The sequence below is a fragment of the Somniosus microcephalus genome, chromosome 23 (assembly GCF_052327205.1).
Source record: "Somniosus microcephalus isolate GS21.2 chromosome 23, FLI_Smic_1.0, whole genome shotgun sequence".
Classification (NCBI taxonomy): Eukaryota; Metazoa; Chordata; class Chondrichthyes; order Squaliformes; family Somniosidae; genus Somniosus; species Somniosus microcephalus.
The window spans coordinates 65,766,971-65,786,926 of NC_141009.1; the positions used below are offsets into that span (position 1 = coordinate 65,766,971).

At 52.7% G+C, this 19,956-nt stretch overlaps 1 protein-coding gene across 1 annotated transcript; it reads right to left on the minus strand.

The window, feature by feature from the left end:
- Nucleotides 1-679: 679 nt before the first annotated feature.
- On the minus strand, nt 680-7,488 carry LOC147101929 (pentraxin fusion protein-like). Its single transcript, XM_085965155.1, has 2 exons — nt 7,364-7,488; nt 680-845 (listed from the first exon to the last, which is right to left on the minus strand). The coding sequence occupies exons 1-2, from the start codon at nt 7,486-7,488 to the stop codon at nt 680-682; spliced, it is 291 nt and encodes a 96-aa protein (XP_085821281.1).
- Nucleotides 7,489-19,956: the final 12,468 nt, after the last annotated feature.

Genomic DNA, 19,956 nt, shown 5'->3' on the forward strand with positions numbered 1-19,956 from the left:
AGGATTTCACCAGCATGGCCCAACATCGCAACCACTGGATCACTTTTGAAGTATTTACACTGGTGCAGTTAAACCTGGCAGTCATTTGGTGCACAGCAAGATCCCACAGACAACAATGGGATGTAAAACTAGTTGGTCTGTATTTATTTGGTGGCAGTGGAGAGCAGAATATTCCCTATCCTTCCAATAGTGTCCTTACCTGAACCATAAATGGAACCTTCGGCTACGGTCTCGTCAAAGAGATAGCACCTCCGACAATGCAGCGCTCCCTCAGTGCTGCCCCTTCTGAAAGTGCAGCGCTCCCTCAGTACTGATTTGCCGACAGTGCAGCGCTCCCTCAGTACTGACCCTCTGACAGTGCGGTGCTCCCTCAATACTGTACTGCTGTGTTAGCTTGTATGATGGGCTCTCGACTCTCGAGTGGGACTTGAACCCACGACCTTCTGACTCAGGTGCTGAAGACTGAGGCAAGCTGACACTTTACCTCTTTGACCAAGCTTTCAGTCCCCCTCCTAATATGATCATCTTTAGCTCAGTGAACATTGGTTTGATTCTGTAATGAGCCATGGGATGATTCTCTACATTAAAGGCACTATATAAAGGCAAGTTGTTGAATTGGACACAGAGGATAAATGTAATACGATGAACAATAAAAATGGGACATACCAGAAACGATTCACTAACAATGTCCGCTCACTGGGACATTCGACCCATAGACCTCAACCTCACAAAGGGTCAGAATTTTTCTATTTCCTGGGATGACGATAAACACATATTGACCCTCCATTCCATTGCAGGAAAAAGAGAATGTTTTTATATGTAAACTTGAGCCGATCGTTCCACATCTGAAAGAGATGAAGTTAAGCACTATCAGCAGTCAAATGCACCTGGCGTTCCAGATTTTTAAGAAAATCCATTCTCGGGCTATGGGCGTCGCTGGCAAGGCCGGCGTTTATTGGCCATCCCTTGTTGTCCTGAGAAGGTGGCGGTGGGCCTTCTTCTTGAACCATTGCTGTGCAGTTTGATCCAAATTGAGGGCTCGCTGGGCTACTTCAGAGGGCAGTTAAGAGTCAACCAGACAAAAAGAAAATACTGCAGATGCTGGAAATCTGAAATAAAAACAGACAATGCTGGAGATACTCAGCAGGTCAGGCAGCATCTGTGAAGAGAGAAACAGAGTTAACGTTTCAGGTCGATGACCTTTCGTCAGAACTGGAAAAAAGCAGGAAATGGAACAGATTTTTAAGCAAGTGTAGGGGCTGGGAAATGGGGGAGGGGAGGAAAGAACAAAAGGGAAGGTCTGTGATAGGATAGAAGGCCAGAGAGGTTAAGAGACATTGAGAGATATTCAAGGCGGGAGGAGATGGTAATGGGGCAGGTTAAGAAACAAAGGATGGCTCGAGATGAAGTATAAATTGCGCTGGTAGAATGAAAGACAGCGGCCATGTGGGAGAGAAGAACAGGAGGCACAAACAAAAAGTGTGGATAATAAATATATATATGATCGGGGCCGGGGTTATGATCTGAAATTGTTGAACTCTATGTTGAGTCCGGAAGGCTGTAAAGTGCCTAATCAAAAGCTGAGGTGCTGTTCCTCGAGCTTACGCTGAGCTTCTGTGGAACAATGTAAGAGGCCGAGGACAGTGAGGTCTGAGTGGGAATGGAGCGGTGAATTAAAGTGACAGGCGACCGGAAGCTTGGGGTCCTCCTTACGGACTGAACGGAGGTGTTCCCCAATGCGGTCACCCAATCTGCGTTTGGTCTCCCCAATGTAGAGGAGACCACATTGTGAGCAGCGAATACAGTATACTAAATGGCAAGAAGTACAAGTAAATCGCTGTTTCACCTGGAAGGGGTGTTTGGGGCCCTGGACAGTGGGAAGGGCGGTGGTATAAGGGCATGTGTTGCATCTCCTGCGTTTGCATGGGAAGGTGCCAGGCGAAGGGGAAGGGGGGTGATAGAGGAGTGGACTAGGGTGTCATGGAGGGAACGGTCCCTACAGAATTCTGAAAGGGGAGGTGAGGGGAAGATGCATTTGGCGGTGGGATCCTGCTGGAGGTGGCGGAAATGGTGGAGGATGATCCGTTGAATGTGGAGGCTGGTGGGGTGAAAGGTGAGGACAAGTGGAACTCTATCGTGGTTCTGGGAGGGAGGGAGGGGCAGGGGTGAGTGCAGAAGTGCGGGAGACAGAACGGACACGGTCAAGGGCCGTGTCAACCACTGTAGAGGGGAATCCTCAGTAGAGGAAAAAGGAAGACATGTTGGAAGCACTGGTATGGAAGGTGGCACCGTCAGAGCAGATGCGGCGGAGATGGAGAAACTGGGAGAATGGAATAGAGTCCTTACAGGAAGCGGGGTGGGAGGAAGTGTAGTCAAGGTAGCTGTGGGAGTCAGTGGGCTTATAGTGAATGTTGGTCAATAACCTATCCCCAGAGATGGAGACGGAGAAGTCGAGGAACGGAAGGGAGGAGTCGGAGATGGACCATGTGAAGGTGAGGGAAGGGTGGAAATTGGAAGCAAAGTGAATGAAATTGTCTAGTTCAGGGCGAGAGCAGGAAATGGCACCGATACAGTCATCAATGTACCGGAAAAAGAGGTGAGGGAGGGGACCCGAGTAGGACTGGAACAAAGAGTGTTCCACATATCCCCCAAAAAGGCAGGCATAGCTAGTAGCCATACGGGTTCTCATAGCAACACCTTTGATTTGGAGGCAGGATTATTATCGAGTATTAGTCCTGGCCTGCGGCTGCAAAGGATTCCTGGGAACAAACCCTCTGGTCCTAATACAGGGATCTCGGGGCAAAGTCAATAAACATAGTGGGGACCACATTTTAGGAATGATGTCCAGGTCTTGGAGAAGGTGTGGAGGAGATTTACTAGAACGGTACCAGGAATGAGGAACGTCAGTTATGTGGAGAAGCTGGGATTGTTCTCACTAGTGCAGAGAAGGTTAAAGGGAAATTTAATAGAGGTGTTCCAAACCTTGAAGGGTTTTGATAGAGTAAATAGGGAGAAACTGTTTCCACTGGCAGAAGGGTGGGGACGGTATGACCAGAGGATAGAGCAGGAATTTGATAGAAATCAGTTAAGACAGATTTCCTACCCTCTATCGTCCTGCTAGTGCCCCAAATGTTGGAAGATGGAAATCTAACTATCGATCTAATCTATGAACAAAGACAGGTGGCCACAGCATTCTATTGGCATTGCGCCTGTAGGTGTTACTCTAAGGGTAACGTTATGTGACTCATTAATGTGCCCTCCACCTCCGCCCAACCTTACGTGACCGTCAATCAACTGATGTTAATGTTTTTACACTTTCTACCCAGCCCTGCTGTCCACACGCCCACCCTGACCCCCAAAATATTACTGCTCCACTGCTCTTCACCCTGACCTGTCTCCCAGCAGCATTGAGAAAATTCCTTCCCTCCATTGAGAGATTATGTGGATGGAATCTCTCTCACTTCATCTCCTCCCCTCCCTCTCTCCTCTTCTCGTGCTCTCCAACTCGTCCTCTTCCCTCTCTCCCCCTCGCTCGGCCTATTCCCTCTCTCCCGCTCGCTCGTCCTCTTCCCTCTCTCCCCCTCGCTCGTCCTCTTCCCTCTCTCCCCCTCGCTCGTCCTCTTCCCTCTCTCCCCCTCGCTCGTCCTCTTCCCTCTCTCCCCCTCGCTCATCCTCTTCCCTCTCTACCCTTTCCAGCAAGGTCTTGATTTTAAAATTCTCATCCTTGTGTTCAAACCCCTCCATGGCCTCGCCCCTCCCTATCTCTGTAACCTCCTCCAGCCCTACAACCCTCCGAGATCTCTGCGCTCCTCCAATTCTGGGGATGGGGTACAGAGTGGAGCTATAGTAGGGGGTGATTTACAGCCAAATACAGAGGAAAAAACAAGTCAGCTGGGAAGGCAGAGCAAATATGTGAAGGCAAAAGGGAATATGGTAGGGCTGGTAGGCATTTATTTTAATGCAAGGAGTCTTGCAAATAAGGTGGATGAACTGAAGTTGTTGAACACATGGGAGTACGACATTGTTGCAATCACGGAGACATGGTTGAGGGAGGGTCAGGACTGGCAGCTCAATATTCCGGGGTACAGAATCTTCAGGCGAGACAGAGGGGGGTGTAAAAGGGGAGGGGTTGTTGCAATATTAATTAAGGAGTCAATTACTGCTGTAAGGAGGGATGATATATTAGCGGGTTCCTCTAATGAGGCCATATGGGTAGAACTTAAAAACAAAAAGGGGGCAAGCACTTTGCTGGGAGTGTACTATAGGCCCCCAAACAGTCAGGGGGAGATAGAGGAACAGATATGTAGGCAAATCTCAGAGAAGTGTGAAAATAATAGGGTAATAATAGTGGGGGATTTCAACTTCCCCAATATAAATTGGGATAGTCAGAGTGTGAAAGGCTTAGAGGGTGCAGAATTCTTAAAGTGCATCCAGGAGAGATTTTTGAGCCAACATGTAGAAAGTCCTACAAGAGAGGGGGCGGTACTGGACCTAATTCTGGGGAATGTAGCCGGGCAAGTGGTGGAAGTATCAGTAGGAGAGCATTTTGGCGACAGTGACCATAATTCGGTGAGATTTAAGGTGGTCATGGAAAAAGACAAAGACGGCCCGGAAATAAGGGTTCTAAATTGGGGGAAGGCCGATTTTAATATGATAAGGCAGGATCTGGCCAAAGTGGACTGGGAGCAGCTACTTGTAGGAAAATCCACATCAGAACAGTGGGAGACTTTCAGAAGGGAAATAGAGAGAGTACAACGCCAACATGTTCCTGTAAAGGTCAAGGGTGGGGCCAACAAGCAACGGGAACCTTGGATGACAAGGGATATACAAAAATGCATTAGAAATAAAAGGGGGGGCTTTTGGCAGTTACAAAAGACTAAAGACGGAAGAAGCTCTAGAGGAGTATAAAAAGTGCAGGGGCATACTTAAAAAAGGAATTAGGAGGGCGAGGAGGGGCCATGAAATTACACTGGCGAGCAAAATAAAGGAAAATCCTAAGATGTTTTATAAGTATATTAAGGGCAAGAGGATAACCAGGGAAAGGGTAGGGCCCATTAGGGACCAAAGTGGCAATCTGTGTGTAGAGCCAGATGAGGTAGGCGGGGTTTTAAATGAATTTTTTGCATCTGTGTTCACTATGGAGAAAGACGATGCAGACATAGAAATCGGGCAAGGGGACTGTGACATACTTGAACATATTAGCATCGAGAGGGAGGAGGTGCTAGCGGTTTTAGCAGGCCACAAAGTGGATAAATCCCCAGGCCCGGACGAGATGTATCCCAGGCTGCTGTGGGAGGCAAAGGAAGAGATTGCAGGGGCTCTGACACAAATTTTCAGAACCTCTCTGGCCACAGGGGATGTACCAGAGGACTGGAGAACAGGTAATGTAGTACCATTATACAAGAAGGGTAGCAGGGATAAACCAGGGAATTACAGGCCAGTGAGCCTAACACCTGTGGTAGGGAAATTATTGGAAAAAATTCTGAGGGACAAAATTAGTCTCCACTTGGAGAGGCAAGGATTAATCGGGGATAGTCAGCATGGCTTTGTCAAGGGTAAATCATGCCTGACAAATCTGATTGAATTTTTCGAGGGGGAGACTAGGTGTGTGGATGAGGGAAATGCTGTGGATGTGGTTTACATGGACTTCAGTAAAGCTTTTGACAAAGTCCCGCATAGGAGACTGGTCAAGAAGGTAAGAGCCCATGGGATCCAGGGAGCCTTGGCGCGTTGGATCCTAAACTGGCTGAGTGGCAGGAGGCAGAGGGTGATGGTCGAAGGTTGCTTTTGTGACTGGAAGCCTGTGTCCAGTGGGGTACCTCAGGGATCGGTGCTGGGTCCCTTGTTGTTTGTGATCTACATAAATGATTTGGATGAGAATGTAAAAGGTATGATCAGTAAGTTCGCAGATGACACGAAAATTGGTGGGGTGGTAAATTGCGAGGAGGAAAGCCTCAGGCTACAGGACGATATAAATGGGTTGGTCAGATGGGCGGAAAAGTGGCAAATGGAATTTAACCCTGAAAAGTGCGAGGTGATGCATTTTGGACGGACAAATAAGGCAAGGGAATACACAATGAGTGGTAGGACCCTAGGAAGTACAGAGGGTCAGAGGGACCTTGGTGTACATGTACATAGATCCCTGAAGGCAGCGGAACAGGTAGATAAGGTGGTTAAAAAGGCATATGGGTTACTTGCCTTCATTAGCCGAGGCATAGAATATAAGAGCAGGGAGGTTATGATGGAGCTGTACAAAACGCTGGTGAGGCCACAGCTGGAGTACTGTGTGCAGTTCTGGTCACCTCACTATAGGAAGGATGTGATTGCTTTGGAGAGGGTGCAGAGAAGATTCACCAGGATGTTACCTGGGATGGAGCGCCTCAGCTATCAAGAAAGACTAAACAGGCTGGGGTTGTTTTCCTTGGAGCAAAGAAGGATGACGGGGGACCTGATTGAGGTGTACAAAATGATGAGGGGCATAGATAGGGTAGACAAAGAGGAACTTTTCCCCTTAGTAGGGGGGTCAATAACAAGGGGGCATAGATTCAGGGTAAGGGGCAGGAGATTTAGAGGGGATTTGAGGAGGAACTTTTTCACCCAGAGGGTGGTTGGAATGTGGAACTCAATGCCTAAAAGGGTGGTGGAGGCAGGAACCCTCACAACATTCAAGAAGCATTTGGATGAGCACTTGAAATGCCATTGCATACAAGGTTATGCACCAAATGCTGGAAAATGGGATTAGACTGGACAGGGATGGATGGGCGGCGCAGACACGATGGGCCGAAGGGCCTCTTTCTGTGCTGTAAAACTCTATGACTCTATGACTCTTGCGTCTCCCCGATTTTACTCCCTCCACCATTGGCGGCCGTGCCTTCAGCTGCCTGGGCCCTAAGCTCTAGAATCCCCTCCCTAAACCTTTCCGTCTCTCTACCACTCTCTCTTCCATTAAAATGCTCCTTACAACCTACCTACCTGTCCTATTATCTACTTATGTGGCGCGGTGTCAAACATTGTTTGATTATCGCTCCTGTGAGGCGCTTTGGGAGGTTTTGCGATGTTACAGGTACTATACAAATGCAAGCTGTTACTACAGTAGATTTAAAATGCATTTTGCCATAGACAGGGTCTGGGAGTTTATAATACAGATTCCAGCTGAATGTTGTGAGCCACTCTGAGTTTCAGAGATCGATCGATGTAATAACACAACGGGCTCCTAGAACGGGATATGGACTCTTCAATACATCAGTCACAATTAAACTTCCTGAACAAACATACAACACATTCCACTAATGCCCAGCATTAACAGTCCCGGCGCTCGCTGCTGGATAGTTACAGTGTGTTGGAATTTCATTTCTCCTCCAGCGAGTTGACGATGTGAATCTGGGCTCCTGAGAGACGTCCCGAGCAGCAGTCTGCTCTGTTAGTGATGATAACTGAAGACACCAGGTACTTCTGCTTTAAATCCAGTCTCCACCACGGGGTGACCATTGTTGGGGTGTGTGAGCAAGAACCCTTTCTCCAATACATGGCTACATTGCCGTCAATGGATCGAGATGCCTCTCCGAAGTGAGCTGTGCCAGATTGGGTCGCAGTCCCCCTCAGGGCCACATTTTCTTCTTTGGGAAAACATAAGAACATAAGAATTAGGAGCAGGTGTCGGCCCTTTGGCCCCTCGAGCCTGCTCCACTCTTCAATAAGATCATGGCTGATCTTCAACCTCAACTCCACTTTCCCGCCCGATCCCCATATCCCTGGATTCCCCATGAGTCCAAAAATCTATCATCTCAGCCTTGAATATACTCAAAGACTCAGCATCCACAGCCCTCTGGGGCAGAGAATTCCGAAGATTCACAACCTTCTGAGTGAAGAAATTCCTCCTCATCTCAGTCTAAAATGGCCGACACCTTATCCTGAGACTATGCCCCCTAGTTCTAGACTCTCCAACCAGGGGAAACAACCTCTCAGCATCTACCCTGTCAATCCCCCTCAGAATCTTGTATGTTTCAATGAGATCACCTCTCATTCTTCTAAACTCCAGAGAGTATCGGCCCATTCTACACAATCTCTCATCATAGGACAGCCCTCTCATCCCAGGAATCAATCTAGTGAACATTCATTGCACCGCCTCCAAGGCAAGTATATCCTTCATAGAAACATAGAAACATAGAAGATAGGAGCAGGAGTAGGCCATTCGGCCCCTCGAGCCTGCTCCGCAATTCAATGCGATCATGGCTGATCATCCAAATTCAGTACCCTGTCCCTGCTTTCTCCCCATATCCCTTGATCCCTTTAGCCTTAAGAAATATATCCAACTCCTTCTTGAATATATTTAATGAATTGGCCTCTACTGCCTTCTGTGGTAGAGAATTCCACAGGTTCACCAGTCTCTGGGTGAAGAAATTCCTCCTCATCTCGGTCCTAAATGGCTTACCCCTTATCCTTAGACTGTGAACCCTGGTTCTGGGCTCCCCAACCATCGGGAACATCCTTCCTGCATCTAGTCTGTCCAGTCCTGTTAGAATTTTGTAAGTTTCAATGAGATCCCCTCTCATTCTTCTAAACTCCAGCGAGTACAAGCCCAATCGACCCAATCTCTCCTCATACGTCATTCCTGCGATTCCAGCTATCAGCCTGGTGATTCTTCGCTGCACTCCTTCCATGGCAAGAACATCCTTCCTCAGATAAGGTGACCAAAACTGCACACAATACTTAAGGTGTGGTCTCACCAAGGCCCTGTACAACTGCAGCAAGACATCCTTGTTCCTGTACTCAAACCTTCTCGCTACGAAGGCCAACATACCATTTGCCTTCTTAACCGCCTGCTGCAGCTGCATGCTTACCTTCAGTGAGTGGTGCTCAAGGATGCCCAGGTCTCATTGCACTTCCCCTTCTCCCAATCTATTACCATTCAGATAATAATCTGCCTTTGTTGAGATACCGCGGCAAACGTGGGAGTCGAGACCAGAGCTAGTAAAACACAACTGCTTTTATTCTACCTCAAGGCAAAGAGAAACTGGAAAAGCCCGCGCATCCACTTAAATACTCCCCAGACAGGAAGTGCTCCCGGCAGCCTGTCCCTGCAGGAAACAAGTTGCTGGAGGAAAGGGCCCCCAGCTGGGGGCGTCAGCTTAAACTGTCCGTGCCAGCGTGAGCGGATTATGTCCAGTGGTGGCGTGTCGCCACAGAGCTCCCCACAGAATCCGCTTAGGAGGAGTGGACGAGTCGTGACGGTGGTCTGATGGTTCTGCCGCAGCGGCTCTGAGTGGTCGCCGGTCTAGTTGGTGGGGCCGGGCGGTTCACCGCCGGCTGTGTTGGCTTGCTGGCGGGACGGCCTCTAGTTGGAGGCCGGGCCACGGGGACCTGTTTCCCTGGTTCTGTGTGTGCTGGTTTGAGCCGGTCGATGGAGACTGTGTCGACCCTGTCGCCGAGTCGCAGCTTGAAGACCTTGTCCCCGGTTTGTAGTACCTCGTACGGTCCATCGTATGGGGGTCGCAGGGGCCCGCGGTGCGCGTCGTGTCGCACGAAGACGAAGCGCGCCTGCTGTAAATTTGGCAGGACGTGAGGTGCGAGTTTGCCGTGTTGGTTGACCGGAAGTGGGGCGAACTGCTGAGCGGAAGAGAAAGAGTTGAGCCGCTGCTGTTCGGCTGACCAAGGCGTGGTAGCGTCCGGAAGGAATTCGCCTGGGATGCGCAGCGGTTGTCCGCAGACTAACTCCGCTGCCGAGGACTGGAGGTCTTCCTTGACCGCGGTGCATAGGCCTAGTAGCACCCACAGTAGGCGGTCAGTCCAGGTACTGTCCTGCAGGCCGGCGCGGAGTGAAGCCTTGAGTGACCTGTGGAAGCATTCACAAAGCCCGTTGGCCTGCGGGTGGTACGCCGTGGTTCAGTGGAGCGTCACCCCGAGGTAGCGTGCTGTGGCCGTCCAGAGTTTGGAGGTGAACTGAGCGCCTCTGTTGGAGGTTATGTCGGCCGGTACGCCGAACCTCACAACCCAGGTGTTAACGAATGCCCTGGCGATGTCGGCTGTGGTGGTGGAGGTCAGCGGCACTGCCTCAGGCCAGCGTGTGTAGCGGTCGACCATCGTGAGGAGATAAGTTTGGCCTTGCGATGGCGGCAGAGGACTGACGATGTCGACGTGTACGTGGTCGAAGTGGCGGCTGGGTACCTCGAAGTCTCCCAGGGGTGATTTTGTGTGCAGCTGTACCTTAGCCCGTTGGCAGGCGAGGCAGGAGGTGGCCCAAGTCCGAACATCTTTGCTGAGGCCGCGCCAGACGAAGCGCTGGGAGAGGAGTTTGACGGATGCATGGGAACCCGGGTGGGAGAGCCCGTGGAGCGCATCGATGATGCGGCGGCGCCAGGTTGCAGGGATGACCGGCCTGGGTTGGCCGAGTGAGACGTCGCAAGTGACTGCCGTGGCTGCGGTCCCATGCGCGACCTTGGCTAGGCATAGCCCTGGCAGGCTGGTAGCCGCCGAGAGGAGGTCTGGGTCCGTGAGCTGGGCCGCTGCTAGTTGCGCGTAGTCGACCGCGAGGTGATTCGCGCAGATGGCGGGACGGGAAAGGCAGTCGGCGACAACGTTGTCTCTACCGGAGACGTGCTGGATGTCCGTAGTAAACTCGGACACGGCCGCGAGCTGGCGTTGCTGCCTAGCGGACCTGGGTTCGGTGTGCTTGGCCATCGCGTATGTGAGCGGCTTGTGGTCCACGTACGCGGTGAAGGGGCGGCCTTCCAGGAGGAACCTGAAATGGCGGACCGACAGGTGGAGTGCGAGAAGCTCGCGGTCGAAAGTGGAGTATTTGACCTCCGGGGGGCACAGTTGGCAGCTGTAGAAGGCAAGTGGCTGCCACGCGCCATTGACCCACTGCTCAAACACGGCGCCGACCGCGTGGTCGGAGGCGTCGGTGGTGAGCGCGACCCAGGCATCGGCCCTCGGGTGCGCGAGCAGGATGGCGTCGGCGAGCGCGTTTTTGGTGGCGTCGAAGGCGGCTGATGTGTCAGTGGTCCAGGCTACGTCCATCTTGCCGGATTTACCTCGGAGGGAGTCGTATAGGGGCTTCATGAGGGCTGCGGCTCTGGGGATGAACCTGTTGTAGAAGTTCACCATCCCGAGGAACTTCTGGAGGCCCTTGATGGTTGTGTGGCGGGGGAATTGCTGGACGGCCTGCACCTTGTTAGGCAGGGGGACGGCCCCAGCAGGGGTGATGTGGTGACCAAGAAAATCAATCTCGGTTAGGCCGAATTGGCACTTCGCCGGGCTGAGGATGAGCCTGTGTTCGGCTAGGCGCCCGAACAGGATGCGAAGGTGTTCGAGGTGTTCCTGTTTGGAGGAGCTGGCCACGAGAACGTCGTCTAGATAGACGAATAGGAAGTTCAGGTCCCGGCGGACTGAGTCCATAAGGCGCTGGAAAGCCTGGGCTGCATTCTTGAGGCCGAAAGGCATCCTCAGGAACTCAAACAGGCCGAATGGGGTGATGACGGCCGTTTTGGGGATGTCCGCGGGGTGTATGGGGACTTGGTGGTGACCGCGCACCCGGTCGACCTTGGAAAAGACGGTTCATCCGGCCAGTCGGGCCGAGAAGTCCTGGATGTGTGGCACCGGGTATCGGTCGGGGGTGGTGGCGTCGTTGAGGCGGCGGTAGTCCCTGCAAGGGCCCCAGCCTCCGCCGGGCTTGGGGGCGATGTGGAGGGGCGAGGCCCAAGGGCTGCTGGAGCGGCGGATGATGCCGAGTTGTTCCATGGTGGTGAACTCGGCCCGCGCGATTTCCAGCTTGGCCGGGTTGAGTCTGCGGGCGTGGGCAGAAACTGGGGGGCCGGTGGTGGGAATATAGTGCTCCACACCGTGTTTGGCGGCTTTGCCCGAAATGGTCGGGTTAGTGAGGGCGGGAAACTCGGCTAGGAATGCCGAGTAGTCATCCGTGGCTCTGGCAAGGCAGTAGGTCGTCAGGCCGGCCGAACGGGCCGGGGTGAATGCGCCGGGGATGGGGGCCATAGTGTTGATGTCGACGAGGCGGTGCCTCGGAATGTCGACAAGGAGGCCGTGGGCGCGTAGGAAGTCGGCGCCGATGAGTGGGCAGAGGAACTTGGCTGTGGGGAACTCCCAGCGGTAGCGGCGGCCCGTTAGGTCGAGCGTGACCATACGGGTGCCATATGTGTGGATGTCAGAGCCATTGGCTGCGGCCAGCGTGATACCCCGTGTGCCGCGTTGGATTTCGAGGGCGGAGGCGGGGGTGATGCTGTGCTGGGCCCCTGTGTCGCACAGAAATCGGCGGTTGGTTCTGTCATCGGTGACCTACAGTAGAGGCCCCTTTTGCCCCGCGGCCATCGCGGGGGCCAGGGGGGTTTGAAAGTACACGGTGGCGTGCAGCGTTGGGCCCTAGTGCCAAAATGGGTGTGGTAGTAGCAGTGACCCGGAGTGGTAGGGCGGTCGGGCCTAGTGGGCCGGGAAGACCGCGTGGTCATTGCCGTGAGGTCAGGCGCGACGTCGCGAGCGGAATGTGCAGAGAGCAGCCGGTCGGCCTTTTCGGCTATGTCATTCAGGTCCGTGGAGCCAGACTCCACAATGAGCGGGCGGATGCTGGCGGGGAGCTGCCGAATGAAAAGCGTGCGAAAGAGGGTGCCGGTGTTTTTGTCGTCCGAGAGGGACAGCATGTGGGAAAGCAGATCCGAGGGTGAAGCGTCACCAAGGCCGGGGAGGTCAAGGAGTTGGCAGTTGCGCTGATAAGAGGACGTTTGAAATTTTTTAAGGAGCGCAGCCTTCAGATGTTCGTACTTGCCTTCCGGTGGTGGATCCTGCAGCGCTGCCCAAACCTTGGGGACTGTGGCGTAGGTGAGAGAGGAGACGAGGTAGTCGTACTTTGTGGCATCGACTGTAATGTGTTTCAGCCGGAATCTGGACTCAGCTTGAACAAACCAGGCTTCGGCCAGGTTCTCCCAAAAGTCCGGTAGTTTAACCGTGGCTGCGTTTGTATCCGCCATGCTAGCTTAGGATTCGTCCTGAGCGTCGGGGTCACCAGTGTTGAGATACCGCGGCAAACGTGGGAGTCGAGACCAGAGCTAGTAAAACACAACTGCTTTTATTCTACCTCATGGCAAAGAGAAACTGGAAAAGCCCGCGCATCCACTTAAATACTCCCCAGACAGGAAGTGCTCCCGGCAGCCTGTCCCTGCGGGAAACAAGTTGCTGGAGGAAAGGGCCCCCGGCTGGGGGCATCTGCTTAAACTGCCCGTGCCGCCGTGAGCGGATTATGTCCAGTGGTGGCGTGTCGCCACACCTTGTTTTTGACACCAAAATGGATAACCTCGCATTTATCCACATTATACTGCATCTGCCATGCTTCTGCCCAATCACCCAACCTGTCCAAATCATACTGGAGTTTCTCGGCATCCTCCTCACAGCACACCCACCCACCCAGCTTTGTGTCATCTGCAAACTTGGATATATTACATCTAGTTCCCTCGTCCAGATCATTAATATATATTGTGAATAGCTGGGGTCCTGGGACCGATCCCTGCGGTACCCCACTAGTCATTGCCTGCCACTCAGAAAAAGAGCCATTTATTCCAACTCTTTGCTTTCTGTCTGCCAACCAGTTCTCTATCCAAGTCAATATCTTGCCCCCAATTCCACGTGCCTTAACTTTACACGGTAATCTCTTATGCAGGACCTTAGATAAGGAGACCAAAACTGTGCACAGTACTCCAGGTGTGATCTCACCGAGGCCCTGTACAATTGAAGTAAGACTTCCTTACTCTTGTACTCCAACCCCCTTGCAATAAAGGCCAACGTGCCATTTGCTTTCTTATTGCTTGTTGTACCTGCATGCTAGGTTTCTGTGTTTCCTGTACGAGCATGCCTGTACAGGAACACTGAATTCCCCTCAATGGCAGGATTAAATCTCAGGTTAACCCTTCAAGCAACTGGGCCACACATCTTTTTTAGTAGATTAGATAGATGGATAGATTTCCATCTTGTAACTCCCTGATTTGGGGCACCAGCGGAGCGATAGAGGCTGGGAAATATGGCGGAGCTGATTTCGACCAAATTCCTGCTCTGTCCTCTGGTCAGGCCACCTGAAGCAAGGGGAACCTAATTACAGTGTCCACCGTCCAGACAGTGGAAACAGAATCCGCCCCCTCCACCAGATGGTCCACTCGAGAACCCTCCCCTGCTCCAGAACCCTCCCCCAGCGCCCAGACCCCACAACCACTCCCCCAGACCCCCTCCAACAAACCCCTCCCCAAGACCCCCCTCCCCAGACTCCACTCCCCCAGACCCCCTCCCCAGACCCCCTCCCCAGTCCCCCTCCCCAGACCCCAGTCAGACCCCCTCCCCCAGCCACTCTCCCCAGAACCCCTCCCCAGACTCCCCGCCCCAGCCCCCTCCCCTAGATGCCCTCCCCAGACTCCCACTTCAGACCCCACTCCCCAGAACCACTCCCCAGACCCCTTCCCCCAGACCCCCTCCCCAGACCCCCTCCCCAGACTCCCCGCCCCAGCCCCCTCCCCTAGATGCCCCTCCCCAGCCCCCCTCCCCTGGACACCTCCCCAGCCACCCTCCCCAGACCACCTCCCCAGCCCCCCTCCCCAGACCCCACTCCCCAGACCCCACTCCCCAGACCCCCTCCTCTTGACCCCCTCCCCAGAACCCCCTCCCCACCAGATCCCCCACCCCAGACCCCAGTCCACCAGGAACCACTCCCCAGCCCCCCCCACCCCCAGACACCCACTTCCCCCCAGACCCCCTCCCCACTGCACTGTCGGAGGGGCAGCACTGAGGGAGCGCTGCACTGTCGGAATGTCAGTACTGAGGGAGCATTGCACTGTCAGAGGGGCAGTACTGAGGGAGCACTGCACTGTCAGAGGGGCAGTACTGTGGGAGCGCCGCACTGTCGGAGGGGCAGTACTGAGGGAGCGCCGCACTGTCAGAGGGGCAGTACTGAGGGAGCGCTGCACTGTTGGAGGGGCCGTACTGAGGGAGCGCTGCTCTGTCGGAGGGACAATACTGAGGGAACGCCGCACTGTCGGAGTGTCAGTACTGAGGGAGCGCCGCACTGTCGGAGTGACAGTACTGAGGGAGCGCCGCATTGTCAGTGGGCCAGTACTGAGGGAGCGTTGCACTGTCGGAGGGGCAGTACTGAGGGAGCGCTGCTCTGTCGGAGGATCAGTACTGAGGGAGCGCTGCTCTGTCGGAGGATCAGTACTGAGGGAGCGCTGCACTGTCGGAGGATCAGTACTGAGGGAGCGCTGCACTGTCGGAGGGGCACTACTGAGGGAGCGCTGCACTGTCAAAGGGTCTTGTAGGTTGTGCTAACAGACGGCCCAACGGCACCGAATTTCACCCCCTTTATCAGCTTATTATCTCATTGCTGTTTTTGGGATCTTGCTGTGCACAATCGGCTGCCGTGTTTCTTACATTGCAACAGTGACTACACTTCAAATGTACTTTTTTGGCTGTAAAGCGCTTTGGGACGTCCTGAGACCGTGAAAAGTGCTGTAGAAACGCAAGACTTTCGTTTTCTTTTTGAAGTGTAAAATGTTTGCTGATCTGATCTTGTGCAACAAGGAAACTATCAACAAGGACCAAAGAGCCACCTGCAGCCCATCCAATGGACAATATCCCAGAGAGACAGGTGAATGGCAACAGGTGAAGCAGTGCCATCCTGTGGAGAGAACAAACAATGCAATCAGTGCCCCTCACCACAGTTGGTGGAAGGATTGGCCAGGTACTATTCCCAGCATCGTGCACTCTCACCAAACTCTTTCATCTTCTCGGAAGGGCAATGAATAAAGCAGGATAGCTTCCAGGATGGGAAAACCCTTGCATTGGTCTTCCCAACTCTTTGATGCATTTAAGGGGAAGCTGGATAAGTAGCCGAGGGAGGAAGGAGCAGAAGGATCTGTTGATAGGGTTAGAGGAAGGAAGGTGGGAGGAGGCTCGTGTGGAGTACAAACCCCGGCACAGACCAGTTGGGACCAATGGCCTGTTTCTGTGCTGCACGTTCTATGGGATTCTATGTAACTCCCAGAGAAAACAAGCAAAACATTCAAAGATCCCAAACTGGATCAACTCTGATTAAAGTAAGACCAGCTCTGAGCATTCCTGACACCATCGGACTGGAGAAGGTATCTGCAGCAGATACCGCACCATGACCCAGGGAATAAGAGAAGGCACCAGACACTGACCACCGGCTGGCCTTGCAGTCTGAGGACTTTGATTGAATTTAAAGAGGTCACTTTGTGGATCATTGGTCCAGTGAGTGTTGAGGGTAAAATCACAACCCGCCCAAACTCGGAGCCAGTACAATGCTTTGATCCGATTGTACTTCCCACACTGCCCCAGCCCAGGATTTCCCTTAACCCCAGTGCCGTGTTACCCCGAATATTGTCCTGTGTTGGAGGGGGAACCATGCAGGCTGCACACTCCAACATCTGTGCTGTGCTCCTTGTAAAGGTGACAATCTCAGGCAGGAGACCTTCGGTCTGTCTAGCCCTCCTATCCCACGCTTCTCTTGGTGCATTTCCAATAACCCTGAATCCCATTTGTTGCCAAGACCTTGCCTGCATCCTCCTGAAACACACTAAGGTTTCTTGCTCCACCCACCATGTCAGGAATCGCTTCCACTTATTTACCACACGTCTGTAAAAATATCTCCTCCTGCATTTCCCACTTCCTTTTGTTCAATTTAATTTGTGAATATGACCGCTTGTGTTTAAATCCGGTACACAACAGAAAATTCTTCCTCAGTGTGTCAGCCATGGCTCAGTGGGGTAGCGCTCTCACCTCGGAGTCTGAAGGTCATGGGTTCAAGTCTCACTCCAGAGACTGGAGCACGGGAAACGCTCCTTAAAACCGGCCCCTTCCACGAAGCTGTTGGTCACCGTCCCTAACTTCTCCTTATGTGGCTCGCTGTCACATTGTGACTTATAATACTCCCGCAAAGCACCTTGGGACGTTTACTACACGAAAGGCACTATATAAACACAAGTTGTTGTTGTTGATGGGGCAGTGTAGAGAGAGAGAGAGAGAGCTTCACTCTGTATCTAACCCGTGCTGTACCTGCCCTGGGAGTGTTTGATGGGACAGTGTAGAGGGAGCTTCACTCTGTATCTAACCCGTGCTGTACCTGCCCTGGGAGTGTTTGATGGGACAGTGTAGAGGGAGCTTTACTCTGTATCTAACCCGTGCTGTACCTGCCCTGGGAGTGTTTGATGGGACAGTGTAGAGAGAGCTTTACTCTGTATCTAACCCATGCTGTACCTGCCCTGGGAATGTTTGATGAGACAGTGTAGAGGGAGCTTTACTCTTTATCTAACCCGTGCTGTACCTGCCCTGGGACTTTTTGATGGGCCAGTGTAGACGGGGCTTTACTCTGTTTCTAACCCGTGCTGGACCTGCCCTGGGAGTGTTTGATGGGACAGTGTAGAGGGAGCTTTACTCTGTATCTAACCCGTGCTGTACCTGCCCTGGGAGTGTTTGATGGGACAGTGCAGAGAGAGCTTTACTCTGTATCTAACCCGTGCTGAACCTGCCCTGGGAGTGTTTGATGGGACAGTGTAGAGAGAGCTTCACTCTGTATCTAACCCGTGCTGTACCTGCCCTGGGAGTGTTTGATGGGACAGTGCAGAGAGAGCTTTACTCTGTATCTAACCCGTGCTGCACCTGCCCTGGGAGTGTTTGATGGGACAGTGTAGAGGGAGCTTTACTCTGTATCTAACCCGTGTTGTACCTGCCCTGGGAGTGTTTGATGGGACAGTGTAGAGAGAGCTTTACTCTGTATCTAACCCGTGCTGTACCTGCCCTGGGAGTGTTTGATGGGCCAGTGTAGAGGGGGCTTTACTCTGTATCTAACCCGTGCTGGACCTGCCCTGGGAGTGTTTGATGGGACAGTGCAGAGGGAGCTTTACTCTGTATCTAACCCGTGCTGTACCTGCCCTGGGAGTGTTTGATGGGACAGTGTAGAGGGAGCTTTACTCTGTATCTAACCAGTGCTGTACCTGCACTGGAGGTATTTGATGGCACAGTGTAGAGGGAGCCTTACTCTGTATCAAACCCGTGCTGCACCTGCCCTGGGAGTGTTTGATGGGACAGTGTAGTGGGAGCTTCACTCTGTATCTAACCCGTGCTGCACCTGCCCTGGGAGTGTTTGATGGGACAGCGTAGAGAGAGCTTCACTCTGTATCTAACCCGTGCTGTACCTGCCCTGGGAGTGTTTGATGGGACAGTGCAGAGAGAGCTTTACTCTGTATCTAACCCGTGCTGCACCTGCCCTGGGAGTGTTTGATGGGACAGTGTAGAGGGAGCTTTACTCTGTATCTAACCCGTGTTGTACCTGCCCTGGGAGTGTTTGATGGGACAGTGTAGAGAGAGCTTTACTCTGTATCTAACCCGTGTTGCACCTGCCCTGGGAGTGTTTGATGGGACAGTGTAGAGGGAGCTTTACTCTGTATCTAACCCGTGCTGTACCTGCCCTGGGAGTGTTTGATGGGACAGTGTAGAGGGAGCTTTACTCTGTGTCTAACCCGTGCTGTACCTGCCCCGGGAGTGTTTGATGGGACAGTGTAGAGGGAGCTTTACTCTGTATCTATCTCGTGCTGTACCTGCCCTGGGAGTGTTTGATGTGTCAGTGTCAAGGGAGCTTTACTCTGTATCTAACCCGTGCTGTACCTGCCCTGGGAATGTTTGATGGGACAGTGTCGAGGGAGTTTTACTCTGTATCTAACCCGTGCTGGACCTGCCCTGGGAGTGTTTGATGGGACAGTGCAGAGGGAGATTTACTCTGTATCTAACCCGTGCTGTACCTGCCCTGGGAGTGTTTGATGGGACAGTGTAGAGGGAGCTTTACTCTGTATCTAACCAGTGCTGTACCTGCACTGGAGGTTTTGATGGCACAGTGTAGAGGGAGCTTTACTCTGTATCTAACCCGTGCTGCACCTGCCCTGGGAGTGTTTGATGGGACAGTGTAGAGGGAGCTTTACTCTGTATCTAACCTGTGCTGTACCTGTCCTGGGAGTGTTTGATGGGTCAGTGTAGTGGGAGCTTTACTCTGTATCTAACCCGTGCTGTCCCTGCCCTGGGAGTGTTTGATGGGACAGTGTAGAGGGAGCTTTACTCTGTCTCTAACCCGTGCTGTACCTGCCCTGGGAGTGTTTGATGGGACAGTGTAGAGGGAGCTTTACTCTGTATCTAACCCGTGCTGTACCTGCCCTGGGAGTGTTTGATGGGACAGTGTAGAGGGAGCTTTACTCTGTATCTAACCAGTGCTGTACCTGCCCTGGGAGAGTTTGATGGGACAGTGTAGAGGGAGCTTTACTCTGTATCTAACCCGTGCTGTACCTGCCCTGGGAGTGTTTGATGGGACAGTGTAGAGGGAGCTTTACTCTGTATCTAATCCGTGCTGTACCTGCCCTGGGAGTGTTTGATGGGACAGTGTAGAGGGAGCTTTACTCTGTATCTAACCCGTGCTGTACCTGCCCTGGGAGAGTTTGATGGGACAGTGTAGAGGGAGCTTTACTCTGTATCTAACCCGTGCTGTGCCTGCCCTGGGAGTGTTTAAATGGGACAGTGTAGAGGGAGCTTTACTCTGTATCTAACCCGTGCTGTATCTGCCCTGGGAGTGTTTAATGGAACAGTGTAGAGGGAGCTTTACTCTGTATCTAACCGCGGGCTGTACCTGCCCTGGGAGTGTTTGATGGGAGAGTGTAGAGGGAGCTTCACTCGGTATCTAACCCATGCTGTATCTGCCCTGGGAGTGATTGATGGGACAGTGTAGAGGGAGCTTTACTCTGTATCTAACCCGCGCTGTACCTGCTCTGGGAATGTTAGATGGCACAGTGTAGAGGGAGCTTTACTCTGTATCGAAACCGTGCGGTACCTGCCCTGGGAGTGTTTGATGGGACAGTGTAGAGGGAGCTTTACTCTGTATCTGACCCGTGCTGTACCTGCCCTGGGAATGTTTGA